Raw genomic sequence first — 24,140 nt, 5'->3', positions numbered from 1 at the left:
TCAAAGGCAAGATGAAAGTAAATAACTATGGAGTAAGGCAGCAGAGGCTAGCTGGGAAATACATTCGAATCAGAGAAACTTTTCAATTTGTGTCAAAAACAAATGTTAAAATAGCACACATCTGGAGGGTTCTGACCAAATGTTTTTCAGATTTTTTTCTACTTTTCAGATTAGCAAGGTAACTCTGCAGGCATTTATATTGTTGCTAGTAATCTCCAGTTATTATAAAGTTAAGATTTTTTAAATGTATAAACCTGGAAAAATCAAGGCCAGTATCTCTTGATATTTTTAATTCTATTTGTTGTTTTCACACAGCTCCCTTCTAAGTCTTGTTTGTAAGTTTAATCAGGCAAGTGAATATGATTTCATGTTAGTGTTTTGTTTTTTTTTTCCTTCCTAGTTCTACTTCATAACAAAAGTCCAAAAACTTACTCGTTTGTTTGTTCCTTTATCTTCAGTAATAATAATGCATGGCAGCAGAAATGTCTGAGAGAAAAAAAAAAAAAAGTTCATTCCAGTGAATGGAAAAATATCGAGGTGTTCAGACTGTGACTCTTGGGTGGGTTTCTCCACCCACTTTTTCATGAGGAGATTGTCCCGTGCATCTTCTCCCATTCACAACTGCAAAGACCACCTCTTCTCCCACTGGCTGCTGAATATCACTTCTGTTGCCATCCCTGGTAACCACACTAATTGCTTACATGGAAAAGTAATATTAGGAAAATATTAAGAGAAGCTAAAAATACATTAAACATGATATGGCAGCTGGAAGCAGGGAGAGCCAGCACCTTCCACCAGCCAGATCTCCACGGACCACCAGCAAAGTGCTCCGGGGACCACTGCAACCGTGCAACCACATAACGTGCTTTGGAACATTTACATCAAATATCACCTTCTGCTTTTTACCTTGACCTCAGAAGACTTCCCCAGCAAATGATAAACAATGAACTTACATAGTGTGCCCAAGAGACTTAGGTTCTAAATAACCCCTGTATGATGCCACACATTTTCGAGGAAGCAGAGCTTACCAGAGACCACACAAATCTCAGCCACCAGCACCATTGCTTGTGTGTTGAGTGATGCCAAGCTGGAGCTCTAAGAAGCGATGACTGTGCCTGGATATAGAAGCACAGTCAGGATATTTTAAAAAAAAGAGCCCACTGCAGAATGCCTCGGCATCTCATGGCACCGCGAGCAGCTACGCGCTCAGCAGCCTCTTGCTCTCTCTTCTCTGTCTCCGAAAGAGAAAGCAAGGAAATGAAAAGTGTTCTGGAAACTGCAGCAGGGATGGAGACATTGATTACTCTCCTCTAACACATCATTCTGATACCAAAAATTACATTTACTTTTGCCTCTGTAGTGTGTGATTCAGTGAATGGAAACCACTTTTTTTTTTTCTTTTCCTGGGGAGGATTCAGTCTTTCCCTGACACCGACTGTTGCTTCCTTGGCTTGTAAGAAGGAAGAGAGAGGGGAGGACAGGATGCTGAATACCTTTCCCTCAAGCATGGCACTTCCTGACTTCTGTCTATAGAGATTAATTCTTATTTTGGAAGCATGGTTCTTTTTCAAAACTCCTTGCAATCTGTTGGTATTGCTTAGGATGCAGCACGTGTACTTTATTTTTACAATATTTTTTCCTTCCGCAGTCATAGAAATGTGCTATAAACCTTAAAACCTAGTGAAAATAAGGAATTGCTAGTGAAAATAAGGAATTGAAAGTGTTCACTGGAATGACTTTTTGACTCTCTGAAATGCTTCTTTATTTTGTCTAGCTTATCTGTTGAATAAATAAGAGAAGAAGGTTTTTATGTGATATTATTTCACATTATGTTCTGCAAATACAGATAAGAATGCAAAATACACAAATCCGTGATCCTAATTTTCTTACTTTGTTAATTCACATGCTGGATAAAATGCTGGATAGACCATATATAAAAAAATCCCTTTTTGAATGCATATATTTTGCTGGTTTTGTCCTTGAGCAGCCTAAAATTAGTAAATTGAAACTGTAATTTCACATCAAGATATTAATTCCATCCAACTATAATTTTATAGTAAATTCTCTTCTAATTACCAGTTTCTCAAATCTAAATGCTTGTGAATAAATAGCAGTAGTCATGCACATTTTTCCTGAATTTACAGCATAACTCGTTTGTCTTTTTAGTGAAAATGGTCAGAAAATTGACTTCATTGACTTCTTTTGAACTGTCATCAGTAAAATGAAACAACTACTCTTTTTTTTTTTTTTTATGTGACATTTTGTTGAGCCATACCAGAGGAATACTTGTCCTCACTTTTTGTCTTTTATTCTTGACTCATAGCATGTATGTTAACTTCATATGCTTGGTTTTCTTGTCCTTATATTTCTTAATTCTTCCTAAATTCCATCTTATGAAAATTTCTTAATATGCTTTTATTATGCAGCCAGTACATATTTGTTGTTCGTGAGTTTTCTTCTTCCCATTGTAAGCTAAATGTTTTTCAAATTTTTGAAAATTCAATTTCTGAGTGAAACTTTTCAAGCACTATTCTGCATCCCAGGCTTCCTTTGGAGAAAACCTTTCTGAAGTCCAGATATTTCACATCCTGTTTCATGCTTTCTACTGAAGAAAAAAAAAATAATTCCCATTGGGAAATCTTAGAAAGCTGCATCCTATTGCTTTCTGATCATCTCTCTGTATTGAAAGTGATCATTTAATTTGTTTTAATGCAGAAAGTGGTTCAGTGTAGTCTTGCTTTTGCATACACCCCCATCACTTAATCCTGGGAGGGAGCTGGGGTAAAAGAAGACAGGGCAACCATCTGTACATTAATTTGGAGATAAAGATTCATCAGATTTGATCTAAAAGTTTTCTACAGATTTATCTATAAATTATATGCACAGGTATCCTTTGCCTTAGTTTTCACCCTTTGATTTTTTTAAATCCCGTATGCTTCTTTAAACAATTATAAGTCAAAAGTAAACCAAGGAAAATAATTTGAGTTTTTAACGAAGCATTGATTATCCAAGTGATGATTTAGCACTCATGCTCAGTGTAACTGCTAGAGTGCACATTTTGGACAAACTGAAAAACTACAGTATAATTAGTAGACACGGATGTGGTCATCTTCCAGAGCCCTTGCTTTTGTTTTTGTAGCAAGTAGATCAAGACTAGGGTGACTGTAAAACATCAATATTTTATAAAACTCTTCTTTTCTTGTTCCAAAAATTCTGCCAAATTATACTTAAATGAAGTCTTCTGAGGAAAAAGCCTGTAAGAGTTCTTTACTATAAATACATTTTTGTGATTTTAAGAAGAATGGGGTATTTATAATGGATTGAACCAGAGCTTCTCTGCTCTGTGTTATCTTTATAATGTTTGCCATAAAGTGCTTCCAGGCGACATCTTGACTTCTGTAATTTTTTTCTTCCTTTTCGTTGGTGCCTGGAACAGATTATTGTGGGTTATAACATTTTAAAACATTTAAGTAATCCATTTGAAAGCAGGAAAAGGAGCACACCATTGATATGAAATTGCACTGACTTTCCAGAAAAGATTTTATCACAGAACTTCCAGTTTCTTACTCTAGGGAGAATGTTGTATAGTTTGATTTCTGAAATAAAATATATTTTTAAAGCACTGTCTTTTTAAGGGAAAATAACGTGTACATTTTATGGAAGAATTTTACCACCTGAAGGAAAAAAAAAAAAAAAAAAAAGACTTTTAGAGTTATTCAGTGTATTCTGAAGCTAAATCTAAGTTAAACCCAGGTATTTTAAATAATTATTCCATGATTTTAATAGATGTGCATCTTCATGCAATAGAAGTGGATGTATTTGATCAGTGCTTAGTGGGGAAATAATTTTTATCTCTGTTATTCACTCACAGTTTCTGCTTTTCCCAGTTCAGGTTCTACTAACATGGAGTAACTGCTGTAATGGTTCGGAGTAGTTTTGATTTTTGGTAACTGGGAGGTTGTGTTGCTTCTTTAGCTGTAGAAGGCATGAACATGCATTAGCCTTAATATAACTGTGATTTAGAGCACAGATTTCCAAGCTGAACCAGGGATAATCCAAAAGTCAAATTACAAATTATTTTACATTTTTTTTTTATTTTTATTTTTTTAGTATATGTAATAGCTAAAAAATATAATTTTAAATCACAGAATCTAGAAATACTGCAAATATTAATTTCATAGTTAGGATTTACAGTGTTCTTGAGAAATGCTGAAATTGGTAATGCACTGTTGGTCTTAAGCATTTCCATATTTTTGAGATAGATCCTGCTTCTCAACACCTCTATGTACATCTGACATCAGTTCTGCAAAGGTGGCTAAGTAGGAATGCATACATATATGCTTAAGCAGAGTTTACAAACCGTTTTGCTTTTCTATTAAAATTAGAACCTTAAAATAAATGGAATTTGTGAAGGCTGACTCGTCAGCAGAGCACTTGTTCCACCCAGCAGTGGGAGGCGCAGGGGGATGCTGTGGCTTTCTCTGCTGCAGCCTCACAGGGGACAAGTTGCTTCTTTTCTCCAGGCATAGATTTCAGGAAAAGTAGTAAAGGAAGAAAACTGATGTTATAAAATGTGTTGGTGTCAGATAAGGAAGTTGTGTTACTCAAGAATTGGCTCTAATTATCGTCATTGAACACTCAAAAATCTCATTCATGAAGTTGTGAAACAATTTTTTTTTAAACAAAGAGCAAGCCAGAATGGTCTTGACATCTTGGAGAATATAACAAGAATAATATTATTTCTCTAAAAATTAACATAAAGCATTCATCCTCGTTTATATTTTGTATCTTGTGGATTAGTTTAAATTGTCTTGTGGTTTTAATCTAGATTTAAAATAGCTAGGGATTTCCACATTTGGTTAACACTTATAATGTATATATACAGTGAAATTATGTTTTGACTTCCTGCTCTCCTCATCATTTTTTCGCCCTGTCCTCATGAGAGCAGACTGAAAATTCATCTCTCTTGGCTTTGTTAAATTCCATTTGTGTTTGGGTATATTGTTGAGATGAACTTTTTCCTAGAGCAGAAATGACTGATCATAGTCCAGTCTGCATAGTCTAGAAAGACAGTTGTCTCATTTATTTCCTGAAAAACTGAAACCCTTTGTGAATGAGCAAATGGAACGTATTATGTTATACAACTGGAATAAATTATATCTTTTTCCTTCGCCAGTCATAAGGATTTGTAAAATTAATTTATGTTTAAAACGCTTAACTGCTAGAGTTTGGTGTATTCTGATTAGTATACAATGGTATTGAAAAGGGTTCTTGCCACAGCTTTGTGCTGGGATAAATCTGCTGATTTGTAGCAGTTAGAAAGTGTTTACAGTTGTATAAGGGAAAACAAGCAAACAAACAAACCAGGGGGAAATCAGTTGTTTTCTTTAGTAAGGAGGACTTTTAAATGCACCTAGGTAGCATTAACTTTATTTATTTATTTATTTTAAGTTTTAGATCACACTATTCTCAGTTCATGGATATTTATTTACAACAGTTTACAAAGAGTAACCAAATGAGTTCAGTGAAACCATATGTAGAAAGGTTCTTCTACAGAGCTTTTAGCAGAACTTTCTTAGAAACTTAAAGCTTTGATGGAATTTACATGTATTCACCCTGACAGAGATGTACCTATGTGTAGTTTGTTGGAGGCAGACCTGTACAGGCATCTTGCTTCAACACTGACAATGTTTTACATACCAATAATTCATAAAGCAATAAATAATGTGGATAAATGGATTTGACAGTATAGGGAGTTTATACAAGTGCATTTTCTAAACTGTGTTTTTGTACATATGATTTCATTTTTATTTCTTAAATATAGCTATGAAAGTTTAAGAACAGATAATCTTACAACATGTTCTGCTTGAAATCAGAGTTTAATTCACAAGTTTATTCTTTCAGTAACGTAATATAAAATAATCTGTTTTAATTTCATGTAAGATCTTACTCATGAAGAGAAGTCATGACGACTGGGGAAAGTTCCTGAGGGGTGAAAGAAAGCGAATGCCACTTCTGCCTTCAAACAGGATGAAAAGGGGGTGACAGACCAGCCAGCCTGGCCTTGATCCCTGGGTAGGTGATGGAGCAAATCATCCTGGGAAACATTTCTGAGCCTCTAAGCATAAGGAAGTAATTCAGAGCTGTCAGCATGGATTTACGAAGGGGAACCATGCTTCACCAACCTGCTAGTCTTCTGTGGTGAAGTAACTGGTTTGGTGGATGAGAGGGGAGAGCTGTGAATGTTGTTTAGCTTGACTTTAGGAAGGTTTTGACACTGCTGTGTAACATCCTCATGTACACACTGATGAAATAGATAAATGGGCAGGGAGGAAGCTGAAGTGCCACCATCAGTGCTTGGTATGAGCAGCATGCAGTCTGTCTGCAGGCCAGTCACTAGTGGTGTACCTCAAGAGTTAATCCTCAGGACATGGTTTAGTGGGTAACATTGGTGGTAGGGTTATGGTTGGATCTGGTGACCTCTTTTCCAACTTATTTCTAAGATTCTAAGTGCAGTGGAAGGGCTAAGATGATTAAAGGACAGATGCAGCTCTCCAATGAGGAGTGACTGAGAGAGCTGGGACTGCTCGGCCTGGAGAAGAGAAGGTTCAGGTGGGTCTTACCAATATCTATAAGTAACCGATGGATGGCGTAAAGAAGACAGCCAGGCTTGTCTAAGTGCTGCCTAGTGGAAAGATAAGAGGCAATGAGCACAATCTGAAATACAGAAATTCCCACTTTCACATAGGGAAAAAGCTTTTCACTATCAGGGTGGTCAAACATGGGAACAGGCTGTGTGTAGACTCCATCCTTGGAGATACTCAAAACCCAAGTGGACACAGAAGCCTTTTCTGAGCAGTGGGACTGGGTTGGGTGATCTCAGCATGTCCCTCCCAACCTCAACTGTTCTGTGATTCACGGAGTTGCAGTGGTACCCATCCTACTTTTCAGTCCTGCAATACAGTCACCTTCCAGGTGTGAGTGTGAATATATCAAGGCAAAAATTAGATGGAAATTTCTTACTGTACGTATTGTAGAGTATTTAAAGAAACATTAGCAAAAAACGCCCTTTTTGGAGAGGAAAGCTGTTGTTTTTTGTTGTTGTTGCTGTTTCCACACATTATTAAAACATTTTCAGTCTCGGCTAAGTACATGACTCACGAGGTTCATGCTTAAAGAAAACACTTTACTTAGTCAAGACAAAGCGACCTCCCATGGAGCTGGGAGTCTTTAGCATCTCTGAAACTCATTCCCAGAGGATTTCATGTTATTCTTGATTTATGGTGGTGTCACTGAGGACAGGGCTTCTCTTTTTGTGAGAAAAATCAGTCTTTTCATGCAGCAAGCTGTTAGACATTGTTAATCCTGCTGTCTGTCAGACCTTGCCATTTAAAAACTCGTGTTGTAAACAAGATATTTCCATCTTCAGGTAAATAAAGTTTTTCTTCCAAAGGTCTTCCCTTCTTTAGGTCTTACCTCAGTGGGGCAATGGAGTTGATTGGTGTCTTTGGATGTTGCTTTCCAGCAAGGTAATTGAGAAGTATCTGTAGTTAACACTGGTAATTATTAATAATTTTTCAATAAGCTCAAAATAAATATTATTTGCTAACTCATTTCCTGTTGTTAGAATGTTAATAATTATATACATCAATGAAACTTACTTCAGACGCCGAATATGGGAATATGGTTTTTGGTGTATTTAAGGAGCTCCAACAGCCATCTGTTGGTTGCAGGTGACATACCATCATAGAATGTGCTCATATCTCATTTTAAAGTATTTTTAGGCACATAATGACAATTTCTTTTTGTGTACTTGTCTGACATCACAAGACCTGTGGTTCTTGGCTGAGCTTAGTTTTCAGTATTTCCAGTAGTGAAACTTCTGTTCCTTCTGAGATTGTTACGGAGGATTTTAACTTTTGTTTTCAGATGTTTTCCTTCTAATTTCCTCTAAATGTTCCTTTTCTAAATTTTATCCCTTTACTTGATCCTGTGTCTCTTTGAATAATTAAATAACGTTATATAATGTTTCTCTTCTTGATGTTTATGCTTTTCCAATATCTACAGACATCATCAAGGTCTAATTTTATACTGAAAAAAACAAACAACAACAATAACAACAACAAAAACATTTTGTAGTTAATATGTTTCTTCCCATGCTTTCTTTTCTCACTGCCGTATTGCCATATACATACAAGCTTTGGAAAGGGTGTTTTGCTTAAGCAACAAAGCTAAGTTCCATTTAGTAAAATTCAGTAATTCAGTAATCAGATTCTTAGGCTTACTATTATAGTATTTAAAAAAGAGAATAGGATGTTTCCACTTGCTGAATAAGTAGATGGTAATTGATTTTCAATAAGATGATGTAACTTCTCTTGACTTCATAAATGTAGACTTCATTGATTTCATAGAGTTGCTGCTATTCACACCATCTGAGTAGGGTTTCTCTCAAGCATTACAGAGGTAAAACTACCTAGGATGAGGGGGGAAGAGAAAAGAGCTATACATGTAGAGGAAGTTACACTGGAAGAGACGTTGAAGTCAATGCCAATTAACTCAACTTCATATGCAAAATAATGTAACACTGTTATCCAATTACCTAAATAACACTGAGCCAGGTTATCTATCTACCTGTTTATATTCAAATTGTCTAGACTCTTCACCATATATGTGTGTGTATGTACATATATTATATACACATACATTATATATTATGTGTATATATATATATACATACTGGGCAGAGAAAGGTGTTAAAAATGGAGGACTTTTACTGGAACTAACTTCAGGTATCGAATTTAGTGCCTGAAATACAGACAATTCTGTTCATATCCACATCTTTTCCATCAACTTTATAGGAAATTTAGGCTTTAAACTGTTTTGTTCTGAGATGTCTTATTGACCTTAACAATGTAAAAGTCTGCAGTAGTTTATAAAGCAAATCCATATGGTTTGTCATTGAGGAAGTACCCAGATTTGTGCAACGGAGATTCTTCCCAGGTCTTACAGTTCATTTTTTAAATATATATGGCTATATGCAGTTTTATGTGTTTTTATATATATTTATATATACATACACCTTATTGTTTAAGTGTACTCTATCGAGGACTGCTTGAAACTGGGGACTGTGGGCCCCATACAGTAATTGTGGACATAAGAACAACTATATAGGTTTAGGTATGTTAATTTTAAGAGGCAATACAAAAAGGTGGAACTTGGGTCTTCACATTAGTGAATTTGTTTCTTCTTGTTTTTTATGGTGGTCTGGTTACATCCCAAAGAGAGTAGAGTTACATGGAGTAGCTCAGTGCAGCCTAGGCTGAGGGACCTTAATGTTTGCCCTTGTAGATCTTCAGTTAGGACAAGAAAGAAGGCTATCCTGGAGTAAAATGGTCTCGTAATATCCATAGTCTGTTTTTTTCAGCTGTTCTTTTTCTGAATATGTAAAACATCTGTATGCTTTATCTTTATGCAGTTTGGGACTTTAATTAGTACATTTCCATAATGGGTGCAACCTCTTTGAAAGGTTATACCAGACCTGCATTAAGGAGTTGTGTTTCCCAGTTTCAGTGTAGACTTTGCTTGATTATAAAGCATACAGACTGCACAAAATGAAGTCTGTGGTATAGCACAAATCAGCATTTCTGGTTTCCTCTTCACATCTGGGACAACTTCCATAAGTACTGAGAGCAGATTCAGCATCTGAAAATCTGAGCTCATGTCCTACGGTGGTAAACTCTCTGTACAAGTCAAAAGTCATGGAGAAATGAACCTCTCCCACTTGATCCCCTTCTTCTGGTAGACCAACTGTCTGGTTGTTGTAATTCTCCCAGCCATATCTCAGTACATGCAGTGTAGTTTGCTTCTAATCTTGCCCAGTGTGGTTGATCTGCCGTTTATCTCAGTGGGGTTGCAGTGTGCACAGCAATTGGCGTTAAGGAGCTCTGGAGCCATGAGTGTGTAAAGTGCAGGCAGATTATTTAGAAGTTGTAACATAAGCTTTTTTAAATTACTGTTGGGTGATTACTGATGCATCAGAGAGCAAAATATGCTTTTTTACTCCCCGAGAATTGCTTCTTGCAAAATGCTAACGTTTTCTTCCACGTTTACCAATGAAGGTCTTGACAAAAAAAAAAAAAAAAAAAAAAAAGAAAAAAGAAAAAAGAAAAAATAATAACCTTTATTTTTGTGATCTATGTATTGGAATTATTGTAGCTTTTGAGTGCTTGTTTTTATAGTAATGTATACATGATTTTCTAAACTTTATAGAAAAAGTTAACACAGCAACAACTTGCAGTTTGACTTCTTATCTCATACACTTTCACTAAGTCCTGGTGAAGAACTACGTTGACATGTGAAACCTATGTAAACCTGATTTCATTAATTCAAGCATGCACATGTATTAACTATGAACTCTGATTGGAATTAAGATTCCCTTTCATTTTTGAATGGCCTTTGATGGAAGTTACCTGATGAGCACATAAACATTTAAATAGACACAGAATTGCTTGAGTAGTTATTCTAATGCATTTTCAGGTACCACAGGTAGACTGTGCTGGTTAATTAACAGAGTTCAAGGCTTTAATTGGTTCTTCTTTTCTTAAGCTAAAGCAATAAGCAAGCAAGCTTATTTAATTTTTAAATGAATATCCCTATACTAAGTTCACCGATGGCATTATGAAGGAATGTTGCCTATAAAACAATGATCTGTTATATCATCTGCATTATGTAATGTGTAACATAAATACTTTTGAGACTACAGTTGAATGTCTATTCTCTTCCTACCTTGTTGTTTATACCTTTTCCCCTGCTGCAATCATCTTTTTTCTTTGGCAGTTTCCTCCTCCCTTATTTTGTTCCTTCTTCCCTCTTCAACTTTGTACAATGTGTCTTCCTGTGCGTGTCTAATCAATTTTCCACTTTTGCACTAGACATGTCTTTCCTTTCAGACTCTGATTCTTCCTAATTTGTTCAACAGCAGACGTAGCAAACAAAAGGGAGAAAGAAGTGCTCAAAATCCTTGCTTTTTTTATCTTCCTTTTTTTTTTTTTTTTTTTTCTCTGAGATCTCTTACAATGACAGGCTTATTCCTATGCTCCCAAAAAAAGGAACCTGTAGTTTCCCAATTTTCTGTCATCATAGGGACCAGATCTCAATATTTTTATCTTTATCTTTAGAGTCAGCCTCTCACGGCACCAAGCAGAATTACTCCAACATATCGTATTACTGATTTTCCAAAGTTTGTTATTACTTATTTATAGTGATTTGTAATCTCTCTCCTTCTGGTATTTGAATTGCTGGAAGTTTTCTGGATGCTTTTATGCTCAGTACTGCAAAACTGATTCTCATTGCCACCACCTGACCATCAGGTCTGTAATAATTCATATATTTAGGAGGACACTTGCTTTATAGTATGAAAACATCTCTGAAAATGAATATGCTATGTATTCCAGATGCATTCCTGCCAAGCAGCTGACAGAGATTTACTGTGTATTCTTGCAGTACTGAGGAGATGTGAGTCCAGATATTATCCAGTTCAAATATGTTCTTCTTTTGTGATTTTATAGGATCCTTTTCTGTTTTTAGATTTTGTAACAGCGAATTAGTTAGCTCTATATGTAGTGAGCACTTATATCTTAATCACATTCTACTCAGTTGGTTACTTAAAAAATGCAGGGTGGGAATTGGCTTGCTGACTGACACACTCCAGTTCAGCTGCCTGCAGAGTAGTTGTCTGTGTGAATTCCATCTGTAGGTTTGTAGGTTCCCATTCTGCATCAGCCTGAGGTAAACACCTTCCAAGCTCCTTTGATATTTATTGAATTTTAATTGATGATGCTCTCTCTGTTGTATATTTTTGGTGTGTTTCTCTATGGGCAAATACTTCACAGACACACCTCTTCTGAATCTGGTTCTTCAGCACATGCACCCTAAATAAGGAATTGCCAAATCCAGTAGCTTCAAGCTCAGTTATTCAATACTGGGGATTTTCAGTCCTCAGTCACAGAAACACATATACAAATGGATCTCTCAGTCAACCCCCAGACTCCCCAGTCTGCCCAGCAGCTGGCCTGGACCTCCTGGTCCCTCCAGCAGCCAACTCACAGACCCTCTGGTCTCTATGGTATCCAGCCCAAATGTATGACTGTCTTTCACCATCTTTCACCACCTTTGTAGCCCTCCTTTGAAAGCTCTTTAACAGTTTTATGTCTTTTTATACTGCACAGATTGCTTGAGATGAGGCCACACCAGCGCAGAGCAGGGCAATCATTTTCCTCAAATGTCTAGCAATTGCATTCTATGATTCTGTGAACTGTATTAAAAAAAAAAAAAAAAAAAAAAAAAACAACCTCTAAGAAGATGAGAAAGGACAACAGAAAGAATACACACAAAAAGAAATGGCAGCTTAGAGGCTTACTCAAAGTGTTATTCTATCGCCTTCTGATTAATTTTCACTATTTCCCACTCGTATGTTTGATGAATTTGGGAATGGAACTGGGTAAAAAATGCTTATTTGGTCTTGGTCTTTCCAGGCAGTAAGAATAATTCTCAGGTCTATGATGGGTACAGTGGGTGAATCTCTGAAGCTCTCCTCTCTAATTCAAACTAGGAAATCAGGAAAGAGAAATGATTATTTCTTCTATTGTTTCTGCACCTGAGAAATCAGTTATATTAGTTTTGTAGTGGTGAAGTTCATTGCTTCTCCTAACTATATTGTATCACATTCCATTAACTGGTCTTTCAGGGTTTGCTCATCATAGATTCCATGTGCTGGGGAGGTCTATTTGTACCTCTTTGGTTTTCTCAGAAATGTATTTTCTATTGCCTCTTTCCTTCCCTTCTCACTGTAGCAGGAAAAAAGTTTTTGTGCTAGGTAGATGGATAGACACAAACAACTCTTGCAGCAGATGAAAAATAAGTGTTACGGAATATAAGTGTATCGATGAGAAGCAACTGAGTTGGGGTATTATTGGGAAACAATAGTGCTGAATCAGGCTGGCAGGTAGCAATAAATAATACCTCTGTGCTGCAGAAAGGTATGCCCTATGTGAGATTTTCAGGTACATAAAAAAAATGAAGTCTGGAGGGGCCATCTCTGCTCCTGTCAAGTAGAAACAGAACAGGAAAATTTGATAGGGATTTCTAGAAAAGAAAAAATGCGTATTTCCCAGCAGCCTACCTCACTGCTTTTATACTTTTCCTAGGTTAGATTCATCAAATTTATTCAAGGTGGTAAATTCCACATGAGTTGGGGCAGCTTTGTTATGGTATAAACTCAATAGAAGTCCCAGTAAAGGAAACTATTTATTCTAGCTTAGTGCACTCCCAGCCACCCTGGTTATACTTCCTTTCTGGCCAGTATAGCTTTTCAAGTCTGTGGAGGATGGGAGATTGCTGCAGCCTTCTGTCTCCACAGTCTACTCTCCTGGTGGTCTGGCCACCTGGAGAGCTCTGCATCAGGGTTTTTGAAGCAAGTCTGTGCTGTGCCTGGCCCGATACCTTTGCAAGCTTTTAAAACCCCAAGAAATGTAGCTTTATCTACTTCTGTAGCTGCCCAAGATTTTGAGGCTCTTCCAACGGAGGTCTCTGTACCATGAGTAGATGTTGTGTCTTAGCACGTGCCAAGTATATATATACGTGCGTGTGTTTACACATAGTATGCCGTGATAGTCCACTTAGTGGGTTGGGCATTTAGCCGTTTTGATGAGCCAGGAAATATCATTATAGAAACTTAAATAAATTAGAAATAAAAGCTAAAAGTAAACAATAAAAGAGCTGCAGCAGTCTTTTCTTTCTCCATGCTACTATTTTAATACTTCTGTGAAAACACGGGTAAGCTGATCACCCCCTTGTAAAAATGTTTCCTTAGAACAGACAAACCTTTGAAATTGGATCATCTAAGAAAGCTTTACTTTACTGTATGACATGCATAATGGGTAGATGCTTCTATTGTCAGGACAGTCTTCCATATCGATTTACTGTTTTGATAAACTGCTAATGTATTTTACTGTATTTCCTCTTCAGTATTTACCTGTGGAGAAACTGCTCTTTTCTATTTTCAACAGAATTTGTATATGATTCGTAGGAAGACTTATATTTCAAGCAAATGGAAAGTTCTTTTAAGGACTCTCTAACAAACAAACCATTAAAAAACAAAGCAAATGTGAAATGAAATTTATAAGTTATATTAAAATATCAACTTTAGTTTCAGTCACCAGAAGCAAGGGCGCCAAATTTTGGTTTCCTTTTTTGCTTTTTTCTTTTTTTTTTAGGATTTTCCTTTGGCTCTTAACATACCTCCTGTTCTGTAACTTGGCAAAAATCTGAGGTCCTGATTCTTCACTCAATGTTTATTCTGCTATGGAAAAATACAATGAGAAGTGTAGGGGCAAAAACAGAAGAGTTTACTACTTTACTGCTTGTGAATTTGCAATTACCTCCATATTGCAATATTTCCAGTAGCAGAAGGGGTTAAAAAAATCCTTTGTGTTTTGTATTTTAAGATAATATACATATATTATACTATATATAGTATATACAATATACTATAAACATGTTAGAATATAGAGCTGATGGTAAGAAACATATCAAATGCTTTGCAAAAGTAATTAGCAAGCATCAAACGCAAACCTTTTTAGCATCGAAAAAATCCATTTTCTTTAAAAAAAACAACACAGAACAGTAAGCAGCTGTGAGGAGGTGTAGTGGTTTTTGCTTTTTGCTGAGAACACATCTAGATTTCAGCATCTAGATTTCTGTATGTGGGAAAGGAGTTGGCAGAAGTTACATGGGAAAACAGTGAAGGCAAACCAAGATACAAATAGCTTCTGAAGTCAGAAAGAGAAAGAGTGGAACAGACATAGCGAGAAAGTAGGTGCACCTGGAACTTGATTTTCAACTTGATTTTCTATGTAAACAAGTATTGCATTTTGTTATAACTCTTTTCTTTGTGTTCCAGTGCAGAATTTCAGCATCTCCTAACATCTCCTTTTAGTATCTTGATTGCATCTCTTCTACATTTCATGCCATGTTTGGAGCTGACAGTTACCTCTGAGAGAGAAATGCAGACAGGGAAGGTATCTCAGTGTAGAGTCAGTACTCTGCCTTGAAAAGAGTTTTGTCCTTGTGCTTTATTGTTTTCAGAAAAAGAAAACCAGAAAACCTTCCCTTTGCATGGTTGTTAATAAATCTATGAACAAAAGTAATTGATGTTCAAGATCATAATGCTAGCAACCAGGCGTTTACCACTCTCTTACATATATATTTTTTGGTTTGTATTTTAAATTTTAGAAAGAAAAATAAATGATTTAAAAATATTAAAGAAAAGTGAGAATGAACAACATATTATGATTGTAATGGCTGAATTCAGTTCTTGTATGCATGGTGTGATTAGAAAAAAACATTTTTTTCTAGCAATTTACATATGCATAACTCTTAAAAATGAAATACTTATGCTTTATCATTTATGAGCAATTGTTTTAAATCGGTGACTTTTTTCATATTATTTTACATTCCAGTGTAATATCGTAATAAATATTTCTACTTTTATATGTATTTCCTTTATAATATACAGGTATTTGCAGTTTATAAAATATTTAATAGGATCTGGTCTGCTGTTCTGTGCTTGTAGTCTTAGGAAGTGTCAGACATTATAATTTGTGTATGTGTGCACTCCTGCATAACAGAGAAGAAACTTACTGAGTTGTCCCTACTTTAGAGATGTTGTACAATACGTTATAAAACATGAGCATCTCTTTAAATTGCTGATAGTCTAAATAAGAGACAAATGATAGTGAACAAAGATAGAGTGTAATTTTCTCCACCTACAACTAGCGCAGAACAGTGGGGCACGCTTAGATGTTGCCTGAGTGTTTGTGCTGTGCTCTTAGAGATGTCAAGGTGAAATTGAATATCATTAAAATTTCAAAAGGTGTGTGAGGAATACTGGATATCATTTCATTACTAGATAAAGGAAAAAAATGCTACTGTGTACCTCTTTAAGTACTGTGATTCCATAGTAAAAAATAAGTTGTTTGTAAATAAAGTATTGTTTTATTTTACTGCAGGAGAAGGAATTCATCTGTAAGAAAATAATTGATAAAACCAATCACCCATGAATATTTTAATCTTATAAATAAAATTAAACTATTTTAATAAGAAACTGCAATGTTACTTTTGGCCTGTAGCATTTCAGTTACAGTGAATATATTTTCCTGCATATGTTTTCTAATTTTAAAAGCTCATTTTTGGGTGGAAAGAGAGCAGGGCTTTTTAGAAATGCCCTGAGGCAATATTTGAAATCACCAAGTGGTCTTTCACTGCTATAATGATGTAAGATTGGAATAGCTTTTTTATTTTGATATTCATGGAATGATAAGGTATTTTCAGTGAGCCCTTGTTGGGGCCCATTGCAACCACTTTGGAATTAACAGCTTTAAGATTTAAAAATAATTTAGCCAAAAGTCAGATATGGAGCGACTGGAAATAGAGCAACCAGTCAGCCTTGAGAATGATTAATGACTTGGGTTTCATGACTGCTTTTGATTTCTGGAGACTTCCATTGTTGGAATAATTTTATTTCAAAAATATTGTGCCTGCTGAAGTCCACTTAGACACCAGATCTCAGCTGGTTTGTTCTGACTGAGAGATTCAGCTTTTAGGAAAGCTATGATGTGCAGGTGTCTAAGCAGCTGCAGACCACAGCTCTGGTCTGCCTCCCAGCACTGGCAAGTTGCTCTGATCCTTCGTTCATAAGTAGCAGGACAACATTTAATGCTTACTCTGAAAATGCTTGAGTCAGTTTTTAATTCTGTTCATCACAACAAGGAAAAATGTGTCCTTCTTTTTTATGTTAGCAAAAGAACTGAGATAAGAGAAAGTGAAAGATTTTGGTATTCTTGAATCCTCTGTCACTTACAAAAATGGCTGAGAAAGCAAAACCAGAGTTACTCACTTATAGCATCCTTCTTTAGTGAGTGGTATGCTTGATACATTAACACATTTTTCAAGGCTTTGTTTAGCATTTAAAAAAAGAAAAAAAAAAGGTGGTGGTGGGGAAATTGTCAAGGCATGGAGAATCATAGCTAGAAAGCTTAAATACCCCATATCCGCTACATGGCACCGAACTGAAAATGTAGGGGTTTGGAAGCGAAGAACAAGTAGTAGCCAGCTAAAGAAAATAACATCTTTTTGTGCATTATGTATGAAGGGGAAACTACATAGAATAAGAGCCCTTGTCCTTCTAGATCACAGTTCAACTACACTACTTTGAAAGGGTAACAGCTACAAGTAATAAATCTGAAAGTCTAGATGGATGTCGTGAACATTTCAATTTAAGTGCCCTGGATCTGGACCTGAAGCACACCATCCACGCTGAAGATGAAGAGTTTTGTAGGACTTCGGGGGCACTGTATGGGAAAAGCACAGGCTCTGGAGTGAGCTAGAAGGCTTTCTCCAGTACCTACGATCTTTACCAGAAAGCTGGTAATGGCAATGTCCGCTGCCCATCTCAGAGCAAAAGAGTACCCCAAGTCTAACTGAGTGACTAGCAGTGAAGGCAGGTGTAGAGAGCAAGTTCTGTTATTTCTTGGTGAAGATAGTCTTGCAAAAAAGTCTATCATTCCAATCTCTCATGTTATGGTCCCCATTCCAATTGCTTTGCCTTTTGTTTGTGATGGTATATGAACACTATCATCTCTTCTTGACCTCCAGTCATTAGTCTTGCAATGCAGACTGTAAGAGCTTCTCATATATTAGTATGTAAAAAATGTTTACCCTCTTTTCTAGTAGTTCTTTCCATATCTTGTCACTAACATGTAGATATGGGATAAAATACCTGATAATAGTTTACTTATTAACATAGTTATTTGGTAATTTTGTAGGTGAAGGGGACTGCAAATACAGGCTACTAGCGGAGCCCATGCTACAGCTTTGACTACCCTTTTTTTTTTTTTTTAATGCTTTCCTTAATGAACTGGATTTTCCTCCTTTCTCCTGCACTTTTCAGCTTTTTTCGCTATGTATGTTCAAATACATTCTTGCATCTCTTTTGTCACTACAATCAGATTACTCACTTTGATTTATATTCCTTGCAACACAGGCAGTATACCATATGGTATACAGGTGTATTAAGCTTGTTGTTCTTATTCAGATGTTTTTTATTTTGAGACCACCTACTTTGTTTCTATTTAACTCGTTTTCATAACCTTGCAATAAATTTATTTCTTTCAGGTTTTCCTTAGGAGATGCTCGCAGGCCGCTCCATGAGTCTGCAATATTGGTGGAAGATATCGTCCACACTCAGCTGATAAATCTGGTAAGAACATAACTGCTACAATAGTTTCTGCTCTAAAACTCCTTGCAAAAATATAAAAATTTAATGATCAAATGACTAAAACAGCTTGTTCTGGTTTTAGAAACAAATAAATTACAGAAACTGGGGGTGTTGTTGTGTCCATGATAATCTGAAGAAGCTACTTCTAGGCTTGCAGATAGAGAGGGCACACTTTGATTATGGTTATACGCTGTATTTCTCTGATATCTGCAAACTCACCTAACATTGGGAATAAAGCCGATGTATTTTTATTCTGTAAAAAATACTTCTTCTTAAAAAGAAAAGCCTACAAAGTCATCTCAAGATTTCTTCGGTAATTTTTATGTCTTAGTATTTGTGTTAATGCATTATTATTTGCTTAATATTTATGTTTAAATATTTTTGCTATTGAATGTTTTGTTTTCTGTCAAAAATAATTTGGTAGTAGTAAATATTTTTCTTTATTGAAAGCCAATGAAAGTGTTGAATAAATAATCTAAAATTACTGAAAAAAAAAAAAGGTGGAAAAAAAATGAGGTAGTTTTGAACCTGTCTGTAATAGCAAATCTAAAATCACCATGTTTTTTTATTTAGGATCAAAAGTATTTTCTGATAAATGAACATTAGCATTTTACACTGTGGCACAAATCTGCTGCCTGACATTGTGTGCATAAAGGTGTGCTCCTTTGTGTCGCCTGCAGCTTGGGAAGTGTAACGATGTTGGGTTTCTTCTTATAGTGATTCTTCAAATGAAATTACCAACACGTATGATTAGGTATGCACGTTGTATGAAACTAATGTATGCAAATAATGCTAATAGATATTGTACCTAGTATTTATATTTGATGATTCCTTGGGTCAGCTAGAGCGTTGAGCCACGAGTTCCTTGACGTTTTCTTTATAATGAGCTCCTTCAACAATCAGGCAGGTTTTTTAAATTTCAAGGTAGGTTTGTTAACAACATTAACGAGATGTATAAACTTTTGTAAACTGAGAAAATTCAGAATGGGGCAGACCACAGACAGAGGCGATTATAAATAAACCTCTCCCTGCCCACTCTTTGCCTGCAGGCAGGTGCTTTCCTTCAGCTTTGCACTTAATCCAGCAGCCGTTCGGTGGCTTCCTGCGTAGCAGCAGACACTTCGGGGGCCCTTCCAGCTCTGTGTAACTGCTTTGTGTTCACAGCTCCGCAGCCCAGCAGTGTGTATCCCTTTCCCTGCATCACCCAGCGGTGCTGTGGATCCTTTGCTTGTTATGCTCCTCTCTCTCTGCCTGGTCCTGCCCCGAAAAGGGGAAGGAACAATCTCTCCCCCTCTCCGCAGGTTTCCCACTGGTTAAGCATGCTGCTCCAGGGCAGATATCTGGATTTTTTTATTCTAGCTATAATGACCAAATAATAAATTATGAAAACCGATGGCTGTGGCTTCGCTCTTCCTTTAGCAATAATGTGGTGAAGCACCTGGGCTTTTACCTTCCACCAAGGCTCAGCAGACCTTTACAGCAAAATGCGCATTTTGAGGAAATGCAACCTGCAGCTATGTGGTCTTCGTACTTAAATCAACGCCGGGCAGTTACTGCGGGAATGCCCATGACCCAGGGTTAACCCTGAGCGTGGCGTAGGAGTATGTAGGATTTCCTGACAGAAGGAAGAATGGGAACAGAGCGGCAGATAAACAGCTTTTCTAACCTTTCACCTCCGAGCCCAAGACAGCACTTTGTTTCTGAGGAAGTGAAAGTATCTTTAATAGCTCATTGTTTTGACCTCTGACATTCGCATGCCGGAACTCTTAAATCATGGGCTTTTTACATACTCTGGACTTCTGATAGGGATTTTTGCACATTTAGCATCCCTTATAACCGCACATCCTTGTTGAGCTGTTAAGATGCATTTACACTGAATTTTCACTTTAGAGGTCCGTGTTGGTGTGGGTATATACAGCACTAGAAAAAAAAGCTAGTTTTATAATTGAATCTGGCTGCAGATGGAAATTTATTGCTTACTGCCTAGTTTTTGCCATATTATTCATGTTAATGGACTACATAGTTATCATTATGTAATCTAATGACTTCTCAAAATTCATGTCCATTTTGTCATTCATAATACATGTATAAGGCTAAACTGTAGAAATTACTTTTATGCCTGAAGTAAAGCTGGCACGTTGCACACATCTTTCATAGTAAACATTTGTAAGAAGAGAGCATACTTGTTGATTAAGTCCAGATTTGAGCTTCTGAATTCAAAAATAAGTTGCCAGCTTGATTACCTTTGATTGGTTGACTTTTGATATCTCTGAGGTTTATAGTTCTAGCTTCCTATTTTCAAATTTGATCTGAACCCTATTAAATCAGGGGCTGATCTGGACAGATTTATATGGTCACTATTTCAACCCATTATATACTTTATGAAGTTCGGCTGCTGTAGCAGATGACTGCACTAACAAGTCAAATTCTTGAAAAACAGGCTTCTCTTAGTCTGCATCACGTTTTATGATCAATTTTTTTCTGTTTTGAACAATATGTAATAGGTTGTACACATCTTCACGTAAGTTAAATTCTGCTAGAAGTATATAGCATTGCATGGAAGGAAACGAGCATCTCCAGAGGGTGATTCACATCATCCTAAAATTAGTTTCTGCATTAGATGAGATGAATCACCTCTTGAGGAATTTATTTCCTCAGCTGTCTAATAAAGGGATCCTTTAGCGGTTGTCTGGGGTTTGAATATCTTGGAGATAGGCATAAATGTTGAGAGATTAATTGCATCTAATTTGCGTCAGAATACTAAAATGAGTTTGAATTTCTTTACATATATTTAGTTATGCAAATAGCAAAACTTTGATTATATCAAACAATATAAAAACAAAAACCCAGTAGAATGATAAAGCTCTGTACCTATTTTGTTCAGGCATAATTTAACACAATGGAAGTTTTAGTAAGTTTTAGTTTGAACTCAAGTATTTGTTCAATAACTGATATGTATGGATGTCTTAATATTAACCCTTAAACTGTATTTATGTGTGCTAAGACTAGAGGTTCCAAACAAAGTTATAACGTCCTTTATGGAGAGATGCAAGTAGTAGATGTCTTTGTTGCAAAGCAAATTGTGCCTACAAAAAAGGGTTTGACAGGGAATTGAAAAAGATATTAATCAGCAGGGGACAAGTCCGTAAACAATTTACCATTCTAAGTGGAACAAGCTCTTTTAGTTGCACATTCTATTGTCTTTTTTTCATTTTGGTAAAGTTGGTTTAAAAAAAAAACAACGAAATTCTTAAGAATTCCTCTTTAACTATGTATTGTATGAAAGCTGGGCTGAATCAATGGAAAATGTAGTAACATTATACTGCTATTAAAAAATAGTTATCTCATCCCCTCTTGTTAGGGTCAGATCTCCATGTTGGTGCTTCAGATGTCCTGTTTGAAGGCTGATGGACAATAAGATGATGATGTGCTACATAAATCAAAAGCTGCTAAGGAGTTATCTGCCTTGTGCTGGGAGCATACTATCTGGGTATTTATTATCAGTCAACTACCAGCAGTTAATTCTCTAGACGTGATGACTATAGTAGTAGTACTAGAGAAACCTGCCTTCATAGAATTCAGTTTAGCACTAGATCTGAATTTCAGTGCATTATGTTTTGTTTCTGACATATTGGATGGCTTCTGAGAAGACAGTAGATTTTTTTATCCCCAGTGGAAGACATTTTAGCAGTAGCAATGAGTTCACTCAAGGGACATGAAAAATTACACATATACACACCAAAAATATAAATGTGCTTTTCAACTGCAGAACTCAGAAGTCCCGAGTACTGGTAAGTAACCTTATCTGTCTATGAAAGACTGCCACAGCACATCGCAGCAGCCTTGGACTACATCCTTTAAGTGTTTTCTCCACTGGAATTCTTTGTAAACTGTGATAAGTCATCACTGAGACTGTCATGAATGACAGAATTCATGTTAATGGAGTTGTGGTTTACTCCCTGTCAGCTGAAGTGTGTCTGCTCGGAGAAGGACTCTGATCTCTTCAATTGATGTCAAATGATTTAAGTCAAACCTACTCAGTTGGCTTTTTTAGAATGCAATAATGTCAACTTAAAGGGACTTCACTTGCCCCAAATCATGTTGTACATTATATCTGTTTGTTGTTGGTGGTTTTTTTCTCCTATCATTTGCCCTTGTCTCCCTATGGAAGACTTTGATTTCACATAACTTGTGCTGCTATCTAATCATTACTAATATTTCACTCCTGCTTCCTTTTGAATTTGATTTAGCTTTCATGTTATATATATTCATATATGAGCACTGCATATAGACATAGGTCACTTTTATTTTTTTCTGTTTTATTACTCTTGAAAATTAATTGCCTTTTACACAGGCAGTGTACTTAATTGAGAATCAGTCCTTTGGTCTGGACCAAAGCACAGAATACAAGTTAACAGGTGGATAATCTATGCTGGGAGATTTAGATTTTTTAAGCCCATGGCAGTATAGAACACCTACAGTCAGTTGCAAAGATTCAGCCATACATCAACTCCTTAGCAAGTCCATAATAAACTCAGAGTAAGTTGTTTTTTTATAGTAGGGTCTTAAAGATTAAGTAGATTACCACAACTGGAAAAAGGGAAGGTGAAAATGCAGAGCAAGTGTAAGGACACGTTTAGTGATGTGAAACGTGAAGTGCTGTAACATGAGTGGTGTGAATTTTGTGTTCTCAAAGGGCCAAACATATTCTACACAAACACGATGTGCTGTCTTTGCTTCCCAGTTTGACTGCTGCCCCTCTTAACCATTTTTTTTAAGAAAGGAGAAAGAGGGAAAACACCTTCACTTGCCTGTCCAGAGAAAAAGGCACTAGCAGCGTGAGAGAGAAGTAGGAAACAATGAGGATTTAAACAGAAACAAGGATAGGTATTTTGGGGTTCTTTATGTCATAATCCTACAACTTTTTTTAAAACCTGAATTGCACTCATTATTCATTAGCAAACTGGATTTTAATCACGCAGCCTCTGTGCTGTTCTCAGATCATATAGTTTCAGGTTTTTTTACTGTGTTTTTGAGCTGTTACACTTGTAACCTTATATGTGTAATTGTAGAATTTCTGACATTCCTTTTTAAAAAGAAAGAATTGAAAACAGTGCATTCATTAACAGCAATTGCCCACTGATAAAAACAAGCAGTGTGAAGCACTGTTCACTCTTGATCACAAAGTTATATGCAACTGTCACTTATGCCACCCCAGTAACGGGAAAAGTCCTTGTTTTATGAGTCTGTTTTAAAACAGTAATAAAGTTTCCTGTGCAGGACATTAATTAGAGGGGTTATCAAAATAAGACAAACTAATATAATTTGTGATTCTACAAAATAAAGGAAGTTGAGGGTACCATAGGGACCTAATGAATCACAGGATGGAAACAATCTTCTGGCTAACTAAACATTCAGACTTTGTACTAAGTCATAGGGTGTATATACAACTCAGCAAACCGGAACACACTGTGTGTTTACATGAATGGGATAAAGGAGTTCACATAAACCATCTGGGAAAAATCCTTCCACCATTCCTTCTTCTCCTACTGTAGAGTAAATTAAACAACATACATGCATTTGCAGCAAACACGTGGCACACCTGCCCTGGAAGAAATCAAACTGAAAAATAAGTTTGTAATACAAAAAATTCCCTGAGTGGCAGCACTATGAATTTGTTAGCACTTCTCACATGTGATGGAAAAGAGAAGGGACTTTTTCTCTAGTAAGTAGTTTTTAATTGTTATGTGTGCATTTACTTTTAAATGGGGTTATCATTTACATTATGGTAGCGCATTGGTAGGAA

General features: G+C 36.3%; 1 protein-coding gene across 2 annotated transcripts in view; it reads left to right on the top strand.

Moving 5' to 3' along the window:
- SUPT3H (SPT3 homolog, SAGA and STAGA complex component) overlaps positions 1–24,140 on the top strand; it is a 277,597-nt gene that overhangs the window by 123,024 nt on the left and 130,433 nt on the right. For both annotated transcript variants that reach the window (XM_084284666.1, XM_084284667.1), the window contains exon 3: positions 18,232–18,316. In XM_084284666.1, the coding sequence (XP_084140792.1) occupies positions 18,232–18,316 (85 nt within the window). The remainder of the gene's footprint in view (positions 1–18,231; positions 18,317–24,140) is intronic.

This window comes from Netta rufina, assembly GCF_964035555.1.
Source record: "Netta rufina genome assembly, chromosome: 3".
NCBI lineage: Eukaryota > Metazoa > Chordata > Aves > Anseriformes > Anatidae > Netta > Netta rufina.
The sequence above is the reverse complement of the archived record's forward strand: the minus strand, read 5'-3'. Positions and strand labels throughout refer to the sequence as shown.